This window comes from Gracilinanus agilis, chromosome 1 (genome assembly GCF_016433145.1).
Source record: "Gracilinanus agilis isolate LMUSP501 chromosome 1, AgileGrace, whole genome shotgun sequence".
Lineage (NCBI taxonomy): Eukaryota > Metazoa > Chordata > Mammalia > Didelphimorphia > Didelphidae > Gracilinanus > Gracilinanus agilis.
Genome location: NC_058130.1, coordinates 63,865,852 through 63,885,082, shown reverse-complemented (window position 1 = coordinate 63,885,082; position 19,231 = coordinate 63,865,852). Strand labels below are relative to the sequence as shown.

General features: G+C 40.8%; 1 protein-coding gene across 1 annotated transcript in view; it reads right to left on the bottom strand.

Moving 5' to 3' along the window:
- Positions 1–19,231, bottom strand: part of EEFSEC (eukaryotic elongation factor, selenocysteine-tRNA specific) — a 364,013-nt gene that overhangs the window by 81,020 nt on the left and 263,762 nt on the right. Inside the window, exon 6 of the mRNA XM_044669113.1 lies at positions 4,489–4,645. Within this exon, the coding sequence (XP_044525048.1) occupies positions 4,489–4,645 (157 nt within the window). The remainder of the gene's footprint in view (positions 1–4,488; positions 4,646–19,231) is intronic.

Sequence of the window (19,231 nt, the reverse complement as noted above, 5' to 3'; positions counted from 1 at the left end):
TGAACTGGGAGTCAAGTAAAGAAGAAAAATCAGAAGATTCTCACAACAGGTCTAGTGATAAGTGATGAGGGCCTAACCTAAGGGAGTAATTGTGTGAGGAGAGAAGAAATGAATGCAAGAGAGATAGAATTAGAATCAACAAGACTGGGCAAGGCTGACAGAAAATGAATGATATGGGATTTAAGATAATCCAAAAACAAAACAAAAACAACCATTTATTAAGTACCTATTAGATTTAAGGCATTGTGTCAGCTACTGAGAAAATAGAGGTGTAAAACAAAGAGTTTACAGTTTACTGGTATGGATAAGATATATACAAATAAGTATAACAATGTAGGATGAAATTTGTGGGAAAAAGAAATGTAGACAAAGATCTTCAGGAAAGCTGGAAGTGAGATCACTTTCAGGTGAAAGAATAAGAGAAGGTTTTCTAGAAAAAAATAGCACTTGACCAGAGTTTTCCATTAACAAGACTGTTTTGGGAACTATATGATGGATGGACTATAAAAAGGGAGAAACTAGGAAAAGGTAGACCAATCAGGAAGCCATTACAATAGAGAAACTTAGATCGAGGTGGAGACAATGGGAGAAGGGATGTATGTGAAAGATATTGCAGAGGTAATATCAACAGGACTAGGCAATTGACTGGATCTCATCAGCTCTAATGTCTACAGTGAGATGGACTTAGCTCAACTGAGTTGAAGTAAAAAATGTAGCGAAAAGAAAGTCCTCAAACCAAATGACATCTCTGCTTAGATTCTGAAGTAGGAAAGAAGGTCAACTTAGATTCCTAGAATTCACACTCGGAATATTTTTGGCTTAAAACGAGTTTTAGAGATCATCTAGCCAAACCCGCTGTTTCACAGATGAAGAAACTAAGGCCCAGAGAAGCTAATAGACATCACATGGTCATGCAGACAGTTCCTAGCACACAGAGGACTAATACCTAATATTCTTCTGCTACTTGGTTCCATCTCTCCAATATAAGAATAAATGCCACAGGGCTTGAAGCTGTTACCATCAAGATCACTTTCAAGAAGAAGGATAAGAAAGCCGACTTCAGTAACACTCACAGTCTCACACTGAACTTTACTGTTGATAAGTCCTTGGCCTGAATTCTTCTGGATCAGCTACCATGCAGCCACATTAAACCAAGCATACCCCTAACCACAGCATGACCTTGGACTATACTGTGGCACTAGTAGTATGTGCCTGTGGGTTGGATATGGGAGTGAAGATAACAAGTGTGCCCACTCATTGGGCACAGATGTTGAGAATGTTCAGGAAGAGATGGATAAAGGAAAAAGTTGATATGTTCCTAAAGTCCAAGGACCCTTCCCATTTAAAGATTACAATGATATTATAATTTCATTTATCCTATCTTGCCTATTTCAATCTTTGGCTTATCATGGTTACTTAGGTCAAGTTGCAGAATCTTTGGTAAATTTCCCTCTCTGGACAGGTCAGATATACACAGTTACTAAAGATGATGTTACAAGGATTATGGACCTGGAAATTCAGAGGACTTAGCTAAGGGTCCTATGCCTAAAGGCCACTGACTTCCAAAAGATGAACCCCAAAGTTAGAGGAGTCAGAGTAGCCAGAAGGACAAATCCTATCAACCCAGTTCAACAACTGATAATTGCAGGAAGCTATCAGAACCACCTACAAATCTACAAATTATACTCCTAAATAGTGAAAAAGACATAGTGAATTATATTCCTAAATAGTGGAAAAGCATATATAATGCTCCCCAAGCCTTGGCTCCAATTGAATAGTCAAGGCATTGCTGTAACTTATTCTAAATGAGAATGGCATGATAGTACCTCTGCATATAATTTAGACATATCATATTAAACTTAGCTTAGTTGGGACTTCTGAGAAATGAGAACTTTTTTTTTTTTTACAAACAAAAATATACTAAAAGTGAACAGGACACTCGAGTAAAATAAACAGAAACATATGATTCTTTGTCTTATCTTGATCTCAAATTGCAGTATGAAACGTAGTCATGCTATCCCCTAGAGTTCACTCAGCTTCAGGAGTGATTTCAACAACTGGACCCATCAATCAGATTCCAACTGAAAAGGTGAAGAGCTGAGGCTGACCAAAAGGAGGGATTCTTTTAAAACAGTATCTCCTTCCAATTCTGTAATGAAGGACATATTAGCTATCAATTATGATGGATTACTTTTATTTACCTCAGAATATTGTCATATAGATCAATATGGAGATAAATGTAGAACACACTTTATAAATGTAGATCTCTATGCAAAAACACAAAGCACTTTCACAAGGGCTTTCACTACTAGTTTATTTCAACATTGACAACAAATCTAAGGCAGGCAGAGACTATAAGGATTGTTCCTGTTTTAGAGTTGAAGCTAAGTGCCTTAGGTACAAAGACTGGAAGAGTGATCGAAGGTTTAAGTGTTTCCTCACAACTCTTCTTTGAGGGCTATAGTTAAAGTATAATTATTCCCATTTCACAGATGAGGACATTGAGTTTCAGAGAGGGGAAATGCCTTATGAATGTCATCCAACCAGTAAGTATAGAGTGGGGATTTGAACCTTGGTTTCCTGGCTCCTTGTTCAACTGCTCCCTCCGTATTTGCACAACACAGACCCTGGGTCTGTAAAGAGTGTCTTCCTCACTATATCAGACTGTCTCTTAGGAGTGGTGGTATCTGGGTGAAGAAGAGATATGAGGAAAGGACAGGAAAGAGAACCTTCCCCCACCCAGACTTCAAAACCCCACAGACTCTGAGATCAGACTGTAGAAGAAACTACCTACTTTGCCTTTGCTCCTCTCCAAGAAAGGTGCTCAGCCACTCCTTCAGAGGCCAACTGCTTGGAGCCAGCTTCCACTATTTCTCTTAGTCCAGTAGTCTTTTTGAGGTTGTCTAGCCAGTACAAGTCATCACGAGTGACAGACCCACCAAGGAATCTACCCACTCGAAAGATCTCATTTCACTGCCCACTTGGCTTTTAAATAACACAAAACCAAATCTGAGGCTGTTAGGCTAGAGCAACTTTTAACTTGCAGACAGTCATTTTTTTCCTCCCCTAGTATCAGATGTCTTTAGTTTATTGAAGATTCCTTAACAATTAAGGCACTTCAAAAAGGTTAATAGTAATTCTTTATAGAAAGAATCTACAGGAAAAGGCAGGCTGAAGATGTGGGGGGTAGAGAAGAAGGAGGGATTGAAGATGGTGGGTGGGACAGAGGAATCTAACCAGTTATATTTAATTTAAAAACAAAACCACAAACAGGATGCAGACACATTAAAAAAGCAACACTGACCTAACAATGGAACGTGAACTGTAGTTGACTCAAATGGCGTCATTACCATTTCCCTCCCCTCCCCCTCAGCCTAGCCATCCTTAAACAGACTGAGCTGTTTAACCAGGGTTCACTGCCAAATCATTTTTTGACTTTCTAAGTGCAGTGCTTGGACCATAGGAGATGGTTCTGCTTTGTCTACTGCTCCAGTCCGCTCTATGGTGAAATGCCAAATTTGCCATAGGTCAGAGGAGAAAGAAAATAAGTTACGGTCTTGATTTGGTCTTATTAATGTCTCCTAATAAACACTAGTTGCAAAGGAAGACTATCTGAACAGAGCCATTTTCCATTTGGGAATGCCCATCTGCTTATACACATGGGATCGGGTGAGAAGCATATTTCCTAGATGATAGCACAACTTCCCTTGGCCAAAGACATTCACAAGGGCTGTCCTCTGGCAGGAAACCTGGACTTTCCCATTTGGCACGTGATTATGACCACAAAAACCATTTTTCTATTATGGCATCTGCTGTGCAATTCTTCTCTCCAATGGCTGCTTAATTACCAGACACTTCCCTCTAAATTTCTCTGTCCCTTTACCTCAGAATTAACATTTTTTCACCAAAAAAAGCCCAGCCATGGCTGTATTTGAGCACCATGAACTGTCTAGCCTGCCAACCTGTCAACATCATTAGACTAGAGTGGCATCCAAGACCTTCATTCATTGCTTCTGCACTAGATCTTCAGTCTTGTTCCATAGACTGTAGGAATAATAAGAGCTCTCATTTACACGATGCTTTAAGGTATGAAAAGTGTTTCAGATCCATTATCAATTTGACACTCAGAATAATCTGATGAAATTGGAGCTATTAGCCCTGTTTTACAGATAAAAAAGCTAAGGATGAGCAATCTTCCCAAGATCATGCAAGTAAGCATGTGAGATAGGATTTGAAGCAAAGTCTTCTAAACTCCAACTCTAGTGTTTTATCCACTACATCATACTGCTCGATGTTTGTTTTTAACTGTTAACTAACATGGGTCTGCAGTGGGTATTTCTGAAATTGCCATCTCTCAGACCAAGGAATATACAAATACTTCCTAATGCATCTTGTTGCTTAGACTTATAATCTCATACAAAAAGGTCTCCAACAGAGAGGATCCAACAGATTTTGTCTGAATACCCTCTTGAGAAGAACAACACTCACCAGGAATCCGGATCTTGAACTTTCCACTTTGACCAAAGCCACTTTCAATGACTCCACGTTCCCCTGATGACAAGTGGACCTTTAGCCCCACAAAGATCTGGATATTGGTCTCCTTCTTAAACAAAGACCGACCAATCACACCATAATCATCGATTACCTATTAAAAAGACAAGTGCCACAATACAGAAGATTAGAATTGAAAGGTCAAATGGGCAAGGGACATGAATAGGCAGTTTTCAGATAAAGAAATCAAAACTATCAATAAGCACATGAAAAAGTGTTCTAAATCTCTTATAATTAGAGAAATGCAAATCAAAACAAGTCTGACATACCACCCCACACCTTGCAGATAGGCTAATAGGACAGCAAAGGAATGTAATAAATGTTGGAGTGGATGTGAATGCATCCCTGGTGGAGTTGTGAATTGATTCAACCATTCTGGAAGGCAATTTGGGACTATGCCCAAAGGGCTTTAAAAGACTGCTTGCCCTTTGATCCAGCCATACCACTGCTGGGTTTGTATCCCAAAGAGATAATAAGGAAAAAGACTTGTACAAAAATATTCATAGCCTCGCTCTTTGTGGTGGCAGAAAAATTGGAAAATGAAGGGATGCCCTTCGATTGGGGAATGGTTGAACAAATCGTGGTATCTGATGGTGATAGAATACTATTGTGCTCAAAGGAATAATGAACTGGAGGAATTCCATGTGAACTGGAATGATCTCCAGGAACTGAAGCAGAGTGAAAGGAGCCGAATCAGGAGAACATTGTACACAATGATGGATACACTGTGGCAAATTGAATATAATGGACTAGCAGCAATGCAATGATCCAGGACAATTCTAAGGGACTTATGAGAAAGAATGTTATCCACAACCAGAGAAAGAACTGTGGGAGCAGAAACACAGAAAAAAACAACTGCTTGATCACATGGTTCAATGGGGATATGATTGGATGTAGACTCTAAACAATCACCCTCGTGCAAATATTAATAATATAGAAATAGATCTGGGTCAATGACATATGTAAAACCCAGTGGAATTGTGCATTGACTATAGGAAGAGGAGGTGAAAGGAGGGGAGGGAAAGAACATGAATCATGTAACCATGGAAAAATACTCTAACTACATAACTAAACAAATAAATAAATAAATAAAAAAGAATTGAAAGGTCACCCTGGAGCTCCTATAGAACCACTCTCATCCGTAGTAGGGCCAGCCCAAAGCCTGGGTCTCTAGACCCTGTGTCTAGTGTTCTTTCCCCTAGTGTTACCTACTCTGAAAGACCTGATTATAGCAGCAGGTCCTCCTTCAGTCAGTGCTCACTGAAGCAGCCTCTCTTATGTTTCAAGAGACAGACAGGTGCTAGAGACAAGAGTCCTTATCGCCTGGTCCCCCTTCTGGTGATGAGCTTCTGAAGGGAGCAAGACCAGTAATGGCTGGTCACCAGCCCTACCTTAAAATTTCTATGGCCTGGCAGGGCCTGCCAGAGCCTCTGCTTAATGAGCAGAGTCAGGAATGAGTAGAAGTTAGTAATACCACGAGGCCTCATGGCATGCCAGAGAGATAACTGGCCTTGAAGTCAGGAAGACCTGAGTTCAAATTCTTTTTCACATAAGTATTGGCCGTGCCCCCTTCATTCGGTGCTTTGGCAGCACTCTAAGATTAGAAGTTGCTAGTCTGCACTGGCGCTGGGAAGAGGGGTAACAGTAGCTCCCCAAGTGCCGGCTGTGTGTCCGGCTGTGTGTCTGTGTGCCATGGCTTTGCCCTTTACTAATGAAATGCCAAGTCTGGACCCTCCCCCTAAAAGCAAGATATCAAGCCCTGGCTATAGATTTGGCAAGCTCTCTAGCCAACAGAATTTGTTGAATGAATAAACTGTTTTTGTTTTTGTTTTGTTTTGTTTCCAAATTAAAAGATAGACAAGAGATCACTTCAAAAGAAAAAAAATTAAAAACACATCCCTATACATAGATAGTGGGCACTTAATAAAAGTTTGTTGACTTGGCCGATACAAAGAGGGCAGAGTTGGTGAATGACATCTGTGAGCATGTATATGTATACATACACACACCATGATGCCAATGTACATTGTGTTAAACACTGCTGCCCAGGACATTTACTGTTTACTTACTGTGAACCAGCACATTGGTGGGGTGGGGTGTTTTTTTTTTTCTTTTTAAAAATAACCCTCATAATTTACAGGTAGACAATACTACATTGTGGCAGCTATCCCACCCCTATTGTCTGAAGGACTAAATGGGAACATTCTCAAACTCATGGGTCCCACCAAAAACCAAACCCAGCACACCAGGAATGAACCCCCCACAGAGATCCTCTAATATCCATAAGAGGGCCAAGCTTCTTTCATTATTATTTGGAATCTACAAAGGTCAAAGACTTGGACCAGGGGCTGGTTTTTACCCCCATCCATTTCTCAGTAATTTAAATGAATTACTATCTCCTCCTCCCACTCTCCATTTGCACCAGAAAAGCCTACAAAAAATGCTGAGTGAAGCAGCTTCTCTCATTCAGATTCCCCCAAAGGAAAGCAAAGAGGTAAGTGCAGTAGGCAAATGGCAAAGCATCCTCTGGCTACAGACAAGATGGGAAGAAAAGTAGGCCTCCCTCAACTCTTAGAGGCTGGCATTGAGAGGAATAAACTGCACCACTGTGGGTTAACCCAATTAGTATAAATCATGTCCTAATATAAATATGAGACGAGACTTTGCTATTTAAAGAAATCCTCTGCTGAATCCTTGCATAAAGAATTATTTTGTTAATAGGCAATCACTTCCCAAATTATTAATTTCCTAAGTTTAAGAGTATGTGCTTTTTAAAAAGCAGAGAAGAGGAAAAATGTAAGCCCAGATACTAGGTCAGTTTGTTAAAAAGAGTTTTTTCTTTTCTTCTTTTTTCCAATAGTTAGGGAGGTGAGCAGAGAAAAAAAATTAAATTTAAAAATGCTCTTTCTCCACAATTACAAAATCTACTCATTTCCTAAAGCTTAGTTCATATAGTCACAGGATTTTGACTCAGAGAGTGTTTTCAAAGTAGTCCAGTCCAACTCCCTCATTTTACATTTGGGAAAAGTGAAGCCAAGAGAGGGCAAGTATTTTGGCCAAAGTCATTGAAGCAAACACACTGTCATAGCAGGAAGGGAACTGAAGGATCTTGGGTTTTGAGCCCGGCAGCTTTTCTAGTTTCAGCAACAACAACAAAGTGCTATCAACCCCCAGGTTAACTTAATATACTGCTCATACTATTCTTTTAGATCAATTCGTTCAGTGCTTACAATAACATTGATGAGAAACTTTGGCCCCAAACAGCTCATGACAGTTCTGAATTGCTGCAGAAACAAACCTATAATGCTTCTGTAACATAATTAGGTGTTCATTTACTGCTTAAGGTGCCATTAAAGAATTTTTAGCCAGGACTCCACTGTCAACACCATCATGAAGCATACATAGTGCCTCCTCTACAAAGTCCTCCTCCATCATTCCTGCCCAGGCATCTCTTCCTTTTGTCAGTTCATAGCAATTACTGTCTATCACAGTTCCTGCACATAGTAGGTATTTTAAAATGTTTGTTAACTGACATACTACTTACTCCTCTAGCAATGAATCATATATTTCCTTGTGAGACAGTTTATGCTGTTGTCTTCTACTATTTTATAGTTCTTATATTGCTTTTCCCATTTTGAGCTTATTTTTGAGAGAAACCCAGAATTCTAAGAGATAGAAGGGAACAGGAGAAAACAAGAACTCAAGTCAAGAAATGAAGACAAGGAGAAAAAAAATTTGTTTAACCTCTACCTTCTGACTTAGAATCAATACTAAGTATCAGTTCCAAGGCAGAAGAGTGGTAAGAGCCAGGCAATGGGCTTTAAGGGACTTGTCCAGAGTGACACAGCTAGGAAGTGCCTGAGGTAAGACTGAACCTAGGACTTCCTCTACTCCTGGCTCTCTCTGCACTGAGCTACCTGGCTGCCCCTTTGACAGGGAGGAATAAAAAACAAAAACAAAAACATTTGGGCCAAATAACAGAAATTTGAAAAGAAAAGCTCCCCCAGGACAGTGAAGGACTTCTAATGCTAGAGGAGATTTGTCTTAGATTTGAAAAGCAAAAGGGGGCCTTTGTGGTTTTATGGAGTAGGAAGGTGACATAGACAGACATATATTTTAGGAAATTCACTTTAGTGCAGACAATGGATTAAGCAGGGAGGTCAATGAATACATTCTTACACTAGTCCAGAGGAGAGAGCTTCAGTGGCTTCCGTTACCTCCAGGATAAACTACAAGTCTGCTTGCTGTTTGCTCAGTTTGGCATTCAAAGCCCTTCCTAGTCCAGCTCCCACCTCCCTTTTGGTCTTCTCACTCCACTCCACTCCACATCCTCTTCCATCCAGTGATACTGGTCTGCTGGCTATTCCACCAACAAGACCTCCATCTCTCAGCTCAGGGTCTCCCTGCCTAGAAAGCTTTCCTTCCTCATCTCCACCTCCCGGCTTCCCTGGCTTCTTTTGTGTCTCCACTAAAATCCCATCTTCTTCGGGAAGCCTTTCCCCAACCTCTCTTAATTCCAGTGCCTTCCCTATATTCACTAGAGCTTGCTTTGTAGAGATTTGTTTCCATGTTGACTGTAAAATCCCTGAGGGCAGGAACTGTTTTTTTAGCTCTTTGGGTAACCCCAGTGCATAGCACAGAGCCTAGCACTGGGCAGGCATTTAATAAATGTTTACTGATTATCTCCCTGATGGAAATACTAGTTCACTTCAAGGTTCACTTTCCACAAGAAATGTTTTCTTGATTTCTTCCACCCAATAAAATCCCATTTTATCTTTTTTTTTTATGAAATTTTCACAAAAACCCACTTTCTCTCCTTAACTCCCACCCTCTACCCTGAGAGAAAAGCAAAACCTCTTACAAACACACATAGAAAAACAAAGCAAATTCCCAACTGGCCATGCCAAAAAAAAAAAGTCTCAATCTGCATGCTAAGTCTATCCACTCTATCAGGAGGTGAGCAGTAAAGTTTGCTCCTGAATCCTCTGGGATTGTGAGTGATCGTTGTGTTGATGTTTCTAACCCTTTCCGAGTGGTCCGCCTTTACAGTATGGTTGCTGTGGTTCTCCTCGGCTCACTTTGCATCTGTTCATACAAGTCTCTCCAGGTTTCTCTGAAATCATCCCTTTCACCATTTCATAGGGCACAAGAGTATCCCCCCATTCACATGCCAGCTTGTTCAGCCATTCCCCCGTTGAGGGAGCCCCGTCTGTTCTGTACATATCAGATTGATGCTGATGTTACATGTTCTACTCTTCGCTCCTTCAGCCTCCCCACGCACTAACACTGGGGGGCCCCTTCATTAAGCAGGCTCCGCGCCTGGCCAGGGAAGAGCCCAGCTTCCTGCTCCCCTCCCTCGCCTTCCCCTCTGCCATCTTTCCCAATAAGGAGGTACTCCCTAAAGAGCTGTGATTGATTTGCAAACCTATTTGCTCCCCCCATCATGTAATTAAAATAGGACGTGTTCTAAAACAATAAAATGCCCCTGAACTTTTGAAACATACTATTCTGAGTCGTGGTTGTCGGGGTGGCCTCCTTCACTGGACACCACTGAGCTCCCTGGAATAACTAAGGAGAGCTGGACTCTGGAGGCCGGCTCATTCCATGGACCTTCCACAGGTGCCTCCCTGGCTTCCCCCCGCGAGTCTCTCCAGCATCTCTGTCTGCCACATGGCTGCTAGAATCCCCTTAAGCAGAGGTCTGACCTGTAACCTCCCCAGCCAAGACACTCTTCTGTTTAGCTTTTAAGGTCCTTCCTCACCACCTGGCCTCCCCTTATCTACCCGGATTTCACACGCATACACCCCCATCACACACAGGGGCACACACAACTCTCCACCTTGTCGATCTTGCCCTTGCATAGGCCACCCCCCGGGCCTGGGAAGGCCTCACTGCCGCCCCCACCCCAATCCCTCTGGTCCTTCAACACCAAGCTGAAGTGCCAGCCTTTACATGAAGTTCTGACGGACCCCCCAAGTGCTAGAGGCCTTCCCAGGGACTAACCCGCTTCTATTTCTTTTGTGATGATTCGATTTCTACATGCATGTGTTGCCTCCACCAATAAAATCTAAGAACTCCAACAGGGCAGAGATTGTTTTACTGTGTGTATTTGTTCTCCTGGGGCCTTGTCTACAGCAAGCACTTAATAAAGTCGCTGAATGATTTGACCAGTGTCATACCTCTAGGCTCTGCTGCCTTTCCCCAGCTCACACGGCCTCCTCCCTGCTTCCCTGGACAACTGCAATAACTTAATTATTCTTCCCCTCAAATGTCTTCCCTCTCCAACCTATACTTCACACAGCTGCCAAAGTAAGTTTCTTGGAGTATGGGTCTGACCAGTCATTCCCGTTAAATAAATTCTAGCTACAGTGCAAAGAATAGAGCCCTGGGCCAGGCATCACAAAGAGGGGAGTTCAGATTCTGCCTCAGACACTTACTAGTTGTGTGATTCTGGGCAAGTTCCTTACTCTTTGTCTCAGTTTCCTTAACTGTAAAATGGGAATAATAGCACCAACCTCCCAGGGTGGTTGGGAGGACCAAATGCTATAATTTGCATTTATATTTGCAAAGCACTCTGCACTATGCCTGCACACAGTAAGTGCTATATAAATATTAACTATTATTATTATTATTATTATTATTACTATTATTACTATTTTTAGGATGAAGTATAAATTCCTGTTTGCCTCTTGAAATTCTGCATGTCCTAGCCCCAACTTAAATTTCCACCTTTATGGGCCATTATTTCCCTCCCTGCCCTCTAGAGTCCAGTCACACTCCCACATACCCTTCCACCTTCCATTTCTAAGGCTTGGCCCAAGCTGCTTCCCATGGCTGGGATATATTTCTGATTGGTGCACCGCTTGGAGATCCTTAGTTCCTTCTAAGTTTAGCTCAAGTGTCACTTTTTACCTGAAGGCTTTCCTGATCCCTTCAGCTAAGTTGAATCCCAAGCCAAATTACCTTCAAATTATTTGATAAGAGCTTTTTTATGTGCACACATACAAGGAGAGCTACTACACAAGAAATGACTAACAAAACAATGACAAAAGATTTGGACTCATAATAAGCGATGCAAAGTGAAATGAACAGAAGCAGGAGAACACGGTATGCAAAAACAGCCATAATGTACGATGACCCACTGTGAATGACTCATCAGGAACACAAGGCCCTAGACCCAGGGTCGGCAACCTTTTTGGCCGTGAGAGCCATAAACGCCACATTTTTTAAAGTGTAATTTTGTGAGAGCCGTGCAGTGCTCACAGTGCCGCTCCTGTAACAGCGCCTGAAAAAAAAATGGACTTCATGGCTCCTGCAGAAAGAGCCAGATATGGCCCTCAGAAGAGCCAGCTGTGGTTCCAGAGCCATACGTTGCCGACCCCTGCTCTAGACCAATGATGGTGAACCTTTCAGAGACCGAGTCCCCAAACTGCACCCCTCATGCCACAGAGGAGCAGTCTCCTTACCTCGCGGAGGGGAGGGAGGAAGCACTCCCATTGGGTGGCTGGGCAGAGGGGCAGGGATGGGAGAAACATCCTCAGGCACGGTAGGGAGAGGGAGGGGAGCAGCCCCTTCCGGCATGCTCTGACACACGTGCCATAGGTTTACCAATATGGAACTAGGACAAATCCAAGGGATTCATGACAAAGAAGACTATCTACTGCTATAGAAGGAACTGACAGTCTGAATACAGATTGAAGCATGTACCATTCTTCACTTTATTTCCTTCATGAATTTTTCTCCAATGTAAGCAGTTATTTCACAACATGATGAACAAGGAACTATGTCTGTAGCATGATAATACATGTACGACCTATAACATTATCCACCTTCTTGGGGAAGAAGAGAGGGGAAAAAAGAATGAGACATAGATTTGGGGACATAATTAATGCGAAGATTTGTTTTAGATAAGTATATTTATTATGATTTATTACATTTATAAAAAATCTTTTGCATTAAATTTTTATGCTATATATTAAAAAATAAAAATAAGTAGTAACTAAAAAAAACCCCTGTCTCACTGCTGCCAATGTTCTGGCATTCTGTGCAATCTAACTTTAACTCTAAACATGGAAGGTGCCATTGAGTTTAGTTGGCTTAAAGCACCACAGTAAGGAATCTAAGGAAAAGGACTCAAGCACTAACCACGTTATCTTTGCCCTTCCACAGTCACATAGCATACCTATCCCCTGGCCACTTTGAAAATGTGTGCCAATGGTCACTGTGCCAGGCTGGGTAGGTGAGTGTCAATTCATCATCAGAATTGGAAAAAATAATTTATGATGGTGGACAGTAGCCTCATTTATGTGATTTTCTTATATGTAATTTAGTAGAACATTCTTCTTATTGCTTAAAAGAGTACAAATTGATTCATAATGATAACTTCATTAAAATACAATCTTCTCTAATGCCAGACTTAGTTAAAGGAGATCCACTGGGTGGCTTTACCTTATCTATTTCTATAGGTCAACATCAACATATCAAGGGCACGTGATTTTTTGCACTAGAAATTCCCTTCACCAACACAGGAGGCAGCCCATTTACAACTTCTAGTATTAGAGAGTTATCTAAGGCTGAACAAAGGGAAGTGACTTGCCCAGGATTATGCAGCTGCCATGTGTCAGTGGAAGTACTTGAACCCAGATCTTCCGGACTCCAAGTGTTGTACTCTATCCATGACCCCTCATTGCAGAGAGGAAATAACAAAGATTTACAGAATTTCAGAATTGTAGAGGACTTTAGAGGTCAATCTATTTTAAGCATGCACTAATTTAGTAAACATTTATTAAGTGTCTACTGTATGCTGAGCATTTTATTACGCTTTGGGAGAAGATCAATTAACATGGGTTTAATTATCATCTGTATGCAGATGACTGACCAATTTTATCTACTGAGCTCTAGTCTCACATCCCAATAGCCTATCGTACATTTCAAACCAGATGGTCTACAGATACTTAAAAATCAAAATACACAAAATAAACTCATCTTTCCCCTCAAATCATTCCTCTTCTAAGCTTTCACATTTCTGTCAAGGGTATTGTCATCCTTCCAGACTGCCAATTTTTCAACCTTGATGTTATCTTTGACTTCTCTCTCACTCAACATATACAAATCTCACCAAATCTTGCTGCTTCTATCACTAAAACAATTCTGGAATCTGACTCCTTTTCACTACACACACACAACAATCACCTTAGTTCAGCTTTTCATTTCATCTTTCCTAGAGTTTCTGCCTCAAGTTTCTTGAATTCATCTTCCATGCAGCTACCAAAGTAATCTTCCTAAAGAACAAGTATAACCCCCACCTCCCCAACTTAATACATTCCTCTAGTGGTTCCCCCTTGCCTCTAGAATTAAATCATCTCCTTTGTCTGGCATGTAAAATCCTTCACAACCTGATCTTAATGTTCTTTTCCAGCTTCAATATATGTCTCCAGCACTCTATGATCAAGCCGAACTGGCTTTGCTTGCTTCTCACTCACGTCTCTATCTCCAGCCTGCTTAGCTTTGCATTGGCCACAGCCCATTCTTGGCTGAGTTCACTAATCACCTCTGCCTCTTGGATGCAGTAGCTCAGTTCATGCACTGTCTTTGATCCTTCAAAATTGCTATTGTCCTCGGGGGGGTGAAGGGGAAAGTAAGAGCATGAATTATGTAACCATGTTAACTTTTCTAAAAAATAAATATTAATAAATGTTTAAAAAAATTGCTATTGTCCTCACTCCCCAAACTCCCAGTATTTACTTTATATATGAATGTGGTATAGTATATGCAAATATATATGTACATATTGCTTCCCCCAATAGAATATAAACTTTGTGAGGGGGAACTATATTAATTTTTGTCTTCATATCTTCAGCATCGAGTGTTTGGCATATAATAGGCACTTAAATAAGTGCTTAGTGACTGATATAAAATTCAAATAAGACAAGATCTCAACTCTTATAAAATTTAAAGTCTGGACCTGAGAAAAAAGGGAGATAAGTATAATCTACAATATCATTACAAGATAAAAATGTTAATAAGATATAAAAGAGTGTCATGTTTCATCTGAAGCAAAAGATCATTAGCAACTATGAGGATCAAGAAAGACTTTATAGAAAAGCTAGCATATAAATGATGGAAAGAAAATAGCTTTAAAGGCTGAGCAGTCATTCAATAGGTAAAGAGGAGAAGAGAGGAAATACTAAGCACCAGGAATGGCATAACCTGAAGTACTGAAATAGAAGAGTGTAGAGCAGGGTTCTTAACCCAAGATGTGTTTCTTATCTGTTTTTATTTTATTTTAATGCATTTAAAAATATAATTTTGAGAAGGAATCCACAGACTTGTTTAGACTGTTGTCCAAGAAGCCCATGCTAAAAAAAAAAAAAAAAAGGTTCAGAAAGCTCTGGGACAGACTTAAGAGTAATAAAGAGTCAATACTTGAGGTATAGAGGTAATACTAGGGTAGAGTATAAGATATAAAAAGAGAAATAATATGAGATGCAGATGGAAAAAGAAGGCAAATATTGGACTGTGGATAATCCTGAATGTCAGTCAAAAGAATCTGAACTTTGTTTTGTAGGAAGTAGGGAATCATTAAGATTTTTGAACATGACTAGATCTTTGCAGAGTGAAGATTAGTTTGGCCATAGTTAAGGATGGATGAAAAAAAATGGGAAGAAACAATCAAGGTGGGAAAACCTGTTAATAGGCTATGAGATTCTGGGAAGATGGTGGTTTAGACGGAGCAAATCTTAAGACCTCCACACCCTTTCCACACCAAGATAGAAGACAAAGAGCTTCGAGAAGAAAGAGGACCAACTCTAACAATAGAGCAGAGCAAGAGCTATGCCAAGAAAAAGGCTTGAATTCTTGAACTGTTGGGTCTGATGGTATAGAAGGGGAATCCCAGGACCCCTCCCCCTCAGGCTGTGTGGAGTATCCAGTAACCCCTTAAGTCTCCAGGCCGGAGGGGGCGCACTGGCCGAGAGAGAGCCTTGCTGGCTCACTCTGGGAGTTGAAGACAGGAACCGGGGAGGTGGCTAGAGAAGAAAGCCAGAGAAACACAGCAAAAATGCTCAGAAGATGGCAGCTTAGATGGAGCAAAACTTCAGATTTACTTGCCTTACCACACTGAGATAGAGAACAGAGTTCCTGGAGAGGAAAGAAAACCAGGTCTAACAATAGGTCAGAGCAGGGGGACCCTACTGCTGGACATCTCAGTGAAAATACTCCATCTTGTCTACTGACCTTTTTTTTTTTCTTTTCTCTCTTTTGAGGTTTTAGACTCAGGGCACATTAAGCAATACAGAATAATCCAGTCCAGACTCCATCCCATCAATTGGACAGACAAGATATCTTCAGAGGGCAAGGAAACTCCAACACTCATCCCCCATAGACTGCAGAGAACCTAAATACAAATATCCATTGCCAGCTGGGAGAATATCTTTCATCAAAGCTCATTAAATCCATCTGATTAAACTAGCAGAACAGAGAAGGGAAAAAAATATGAGTAAAGAACAGAAAAAGAGAAAAGAAAATACAATTTACAGCTTCTTTCCAGGAAGCTCCAGCGAATTGGACACAGGCTTTGGAAGATCTAAAAATTCAATTAACTTAAGAACTTCAGGAACTCAAAAAGCAATCAAGAGAGGTTGAAGATGATTTGAAAAAGGAAATAAATGAACTAAAACAAGAAAATGAAGTCTTAAAATCCAAAATTGACAAGCTCAAAAACAAATCAAAGAAGGCAAAAGATGATCTACAAAGAAAATCAGACCAGAAGGAGAAGGATGACCAAAAAGCCAGGGATGAAATTCGGTCTTAAAAAAAAAGAACTCAACAACTATAAGCAAATGGCTACACCAGATAGCAAGAATATATGAAACAAAATTTAAAAAATGAAAAATTTGAGGAGAATATGAAATACCTAATTGATACAACCAAAGATGTGGAGAACAGATCTTGAAGGGACAATTTAAAAATTATTGGTCTACAGAACATCATAACAAAACAAAAAGTTTGGACATCATCCTACAGGAAATTATCCAAGAAAACTGCCCTGACATTCTAGTGGAGCTCAAAGACGAAATAGATAACGAAACTATACTAGTGGTTGACCTCAACCTTCCTCTATCAGATCTAGATAAATCAAACCAAAAAATAATAGATGTGAATGAAATCCTAGAAAAATTAAGAGTTAATAGATATATGGAGAAAAAAAAATAAATACTATCAAAAAGACTCCAGCAAGTGATCATGAGGGTTATCCATCATGATCAGGTGGGATTTATACTAGGAATGCAAGGATGGTTCAACATTAGGAAAACCATCCACATAATTGACCTTATCAACAAGCTAAGAAACAAAAATCAAATGATTATCTCAATAGATGCTGAAAAAGCCTTTGACAAAATACGACACCCATTCCTATTGAAAACACTAGAAAGTATAAATAGTAGGACCTTTCCTAAAAATAATAAACAGTATATATCTTAAACCATCAACATGCATCATATGCAATGGGGATAAATTAGAAGCCTTCCCAATAAGATCAGGCATGGAACAAGGATGCCCATTATCACCTCTATTATTTAACATTGTATTAGAAACACTAGCAGTAGCAATTAGAGAAGAAAAAGAAATTGAAGATATTAAAATAGGCAATGAGGAGACTAAGCTATCACTCTTTGCAGATGATATGATGGTCTACTTTAAAAAATCCTAGAAAGGGAGTGGATTGAGAGCCAGGCCTAGAGACGGAGGTCCTAGGTTCAAATCTGGCTTCAACACTTCCCAGCTGTGTGACCCTGGGCAAGTCACTTGACCCCCATTGCCTACCCTTACCACTCTTCTGCCTTGGAACTGTAGAAATGATAATGGATAATGGAGACACCAGGGATGTTATAATAAATCTAAATGATTGTGGGTACACACACTGGGGTTTAGGAGAGATAGGACCTGGATAGGGAGACCAGAACAGCTAAGCTGCTCCTAACTGACAAAGGGACTGTTGACCAACCACTGGGCCAGAGACTTTGAACACCAACAGGCAGGTAAAAGGTTTAAACAGGGTTTAATTATATTTAACTAAAATAGAGGTGGGAAAAGGATTTCTGTACTTAAAACCTAAAGGATAAAACCACTGGACAAGGGAAGGACTTATTTCTACTCTAATCTAAGTGATCTAAAAGTCAGGGCCCAAGAAGCTGTGCAGTCTCTGGGAAGCTGATTCAAGCCTGGAACCAGCCAGACTCGAACAGCACAGCTATGGATCAGAGGGGTGGCTTTGAGGGCTCTCACAGTTTTCCAAAGAGGTTCACAGGATGCCAAAATCCTAGGTGGTCCAAGATACCAAGAAGAGTGAGTGAACTTGAGGTGCTGTCCACCATGTCTCAAACTCCTCTTCTGCTTGGTTCTTCTCTGTTGGTCTTCTCCTCTTGCTGGAAATCCACCTCCACTCAGGATCCCAAGGAAATCAGGAAGCAGGGTCTGAGATCTCCCTGGGCTGGCAACAGTGTGCCCACCACTAATGGAGTCTCTCTCTCAGGGCACACACACTTCCTCCTCCTTCATTCTATCCTAGAATGCACCAGGCTTCCTGCTAGGTCAACCTTAATACTTAATCAATTAACTAATCTTCCTCATGACAGAACCAATACACAGTATTGACTCCAAGATGGAAGGTAAGGGTTAAAAAAAAAATCCTAGAGAATCAACTAAAAAGCTAGTAGAAATAATCAACAACTTTAGCAAAGTTTCAGGATGCAAAATAAATGCACATAAATCATCAGAAATATATTTCCAACACATCTCAGCAGCAAGAGTTAGAAAGAGAAATGCCATTTAAAACCACCCTAGACAATATAAAAGACTTAGGAATCTATCTACCAAAACAAACACAGGAATTATACAAAGACAGCTACAAAACACTTTCCAAACAATTAAAACTAGATCTACACAATTGGAAAAACATTGAGTGCTCATGGGTTGGGTGAACTAACAGAATAAAAATGATCATTCTACCCAAATTAATTTACTTATTTAGTGCTATACCTATCAAACTACCAAGAAATGTTTTTATAGAATTATAAAAAATTATAATAAAGTTCATTTGGAAGAATAAAGATCAAGAATATGAAGGGAAATAATGAAAAAAAAAACATGAAGGAAGGTGGTCTAGCAGCACCAGATATTAAACTATACTATAAAGCAGTGGACATCAAAACAGTATGGTACTGGGTTCCGGGTTAAGATGGCGGCAGAGTAAGAAGCAGCTCTTAACCTCTCCTGACCGAAACACACAAAACTCCTCAAGGGGACATAAAAACAAGTCGAGACGAACGGAGGAACCCCACAACAGGGCACAGCGTGGAAGGTACGTGGAATCGAGACATTTCCAGGCTAAAAAGGGCTCACACTCAATCGCGGGCTGAGCAACCGCCCCACCCCCACCCCCTCCACACTCACCTATAGCTCCGAACCCAGCTAAAAAGAAATAGAGCAAGTTTGGGGCACCCATCGAGTCATCGGCAGCTCCGGGACCTGCTCCTGAGAGCAGCAAGACTTAGGACCCCATTAAGTCAAGAACGCACGCGAAATCTGAGCGCACGGGAGCAGAGAGTGGACGCTGGGCGCAGAGTGCCGGCTGAGCAGAGGCGTGGGTGCCGGCTGAGCAGAGGCGTGGGTGGAGGCA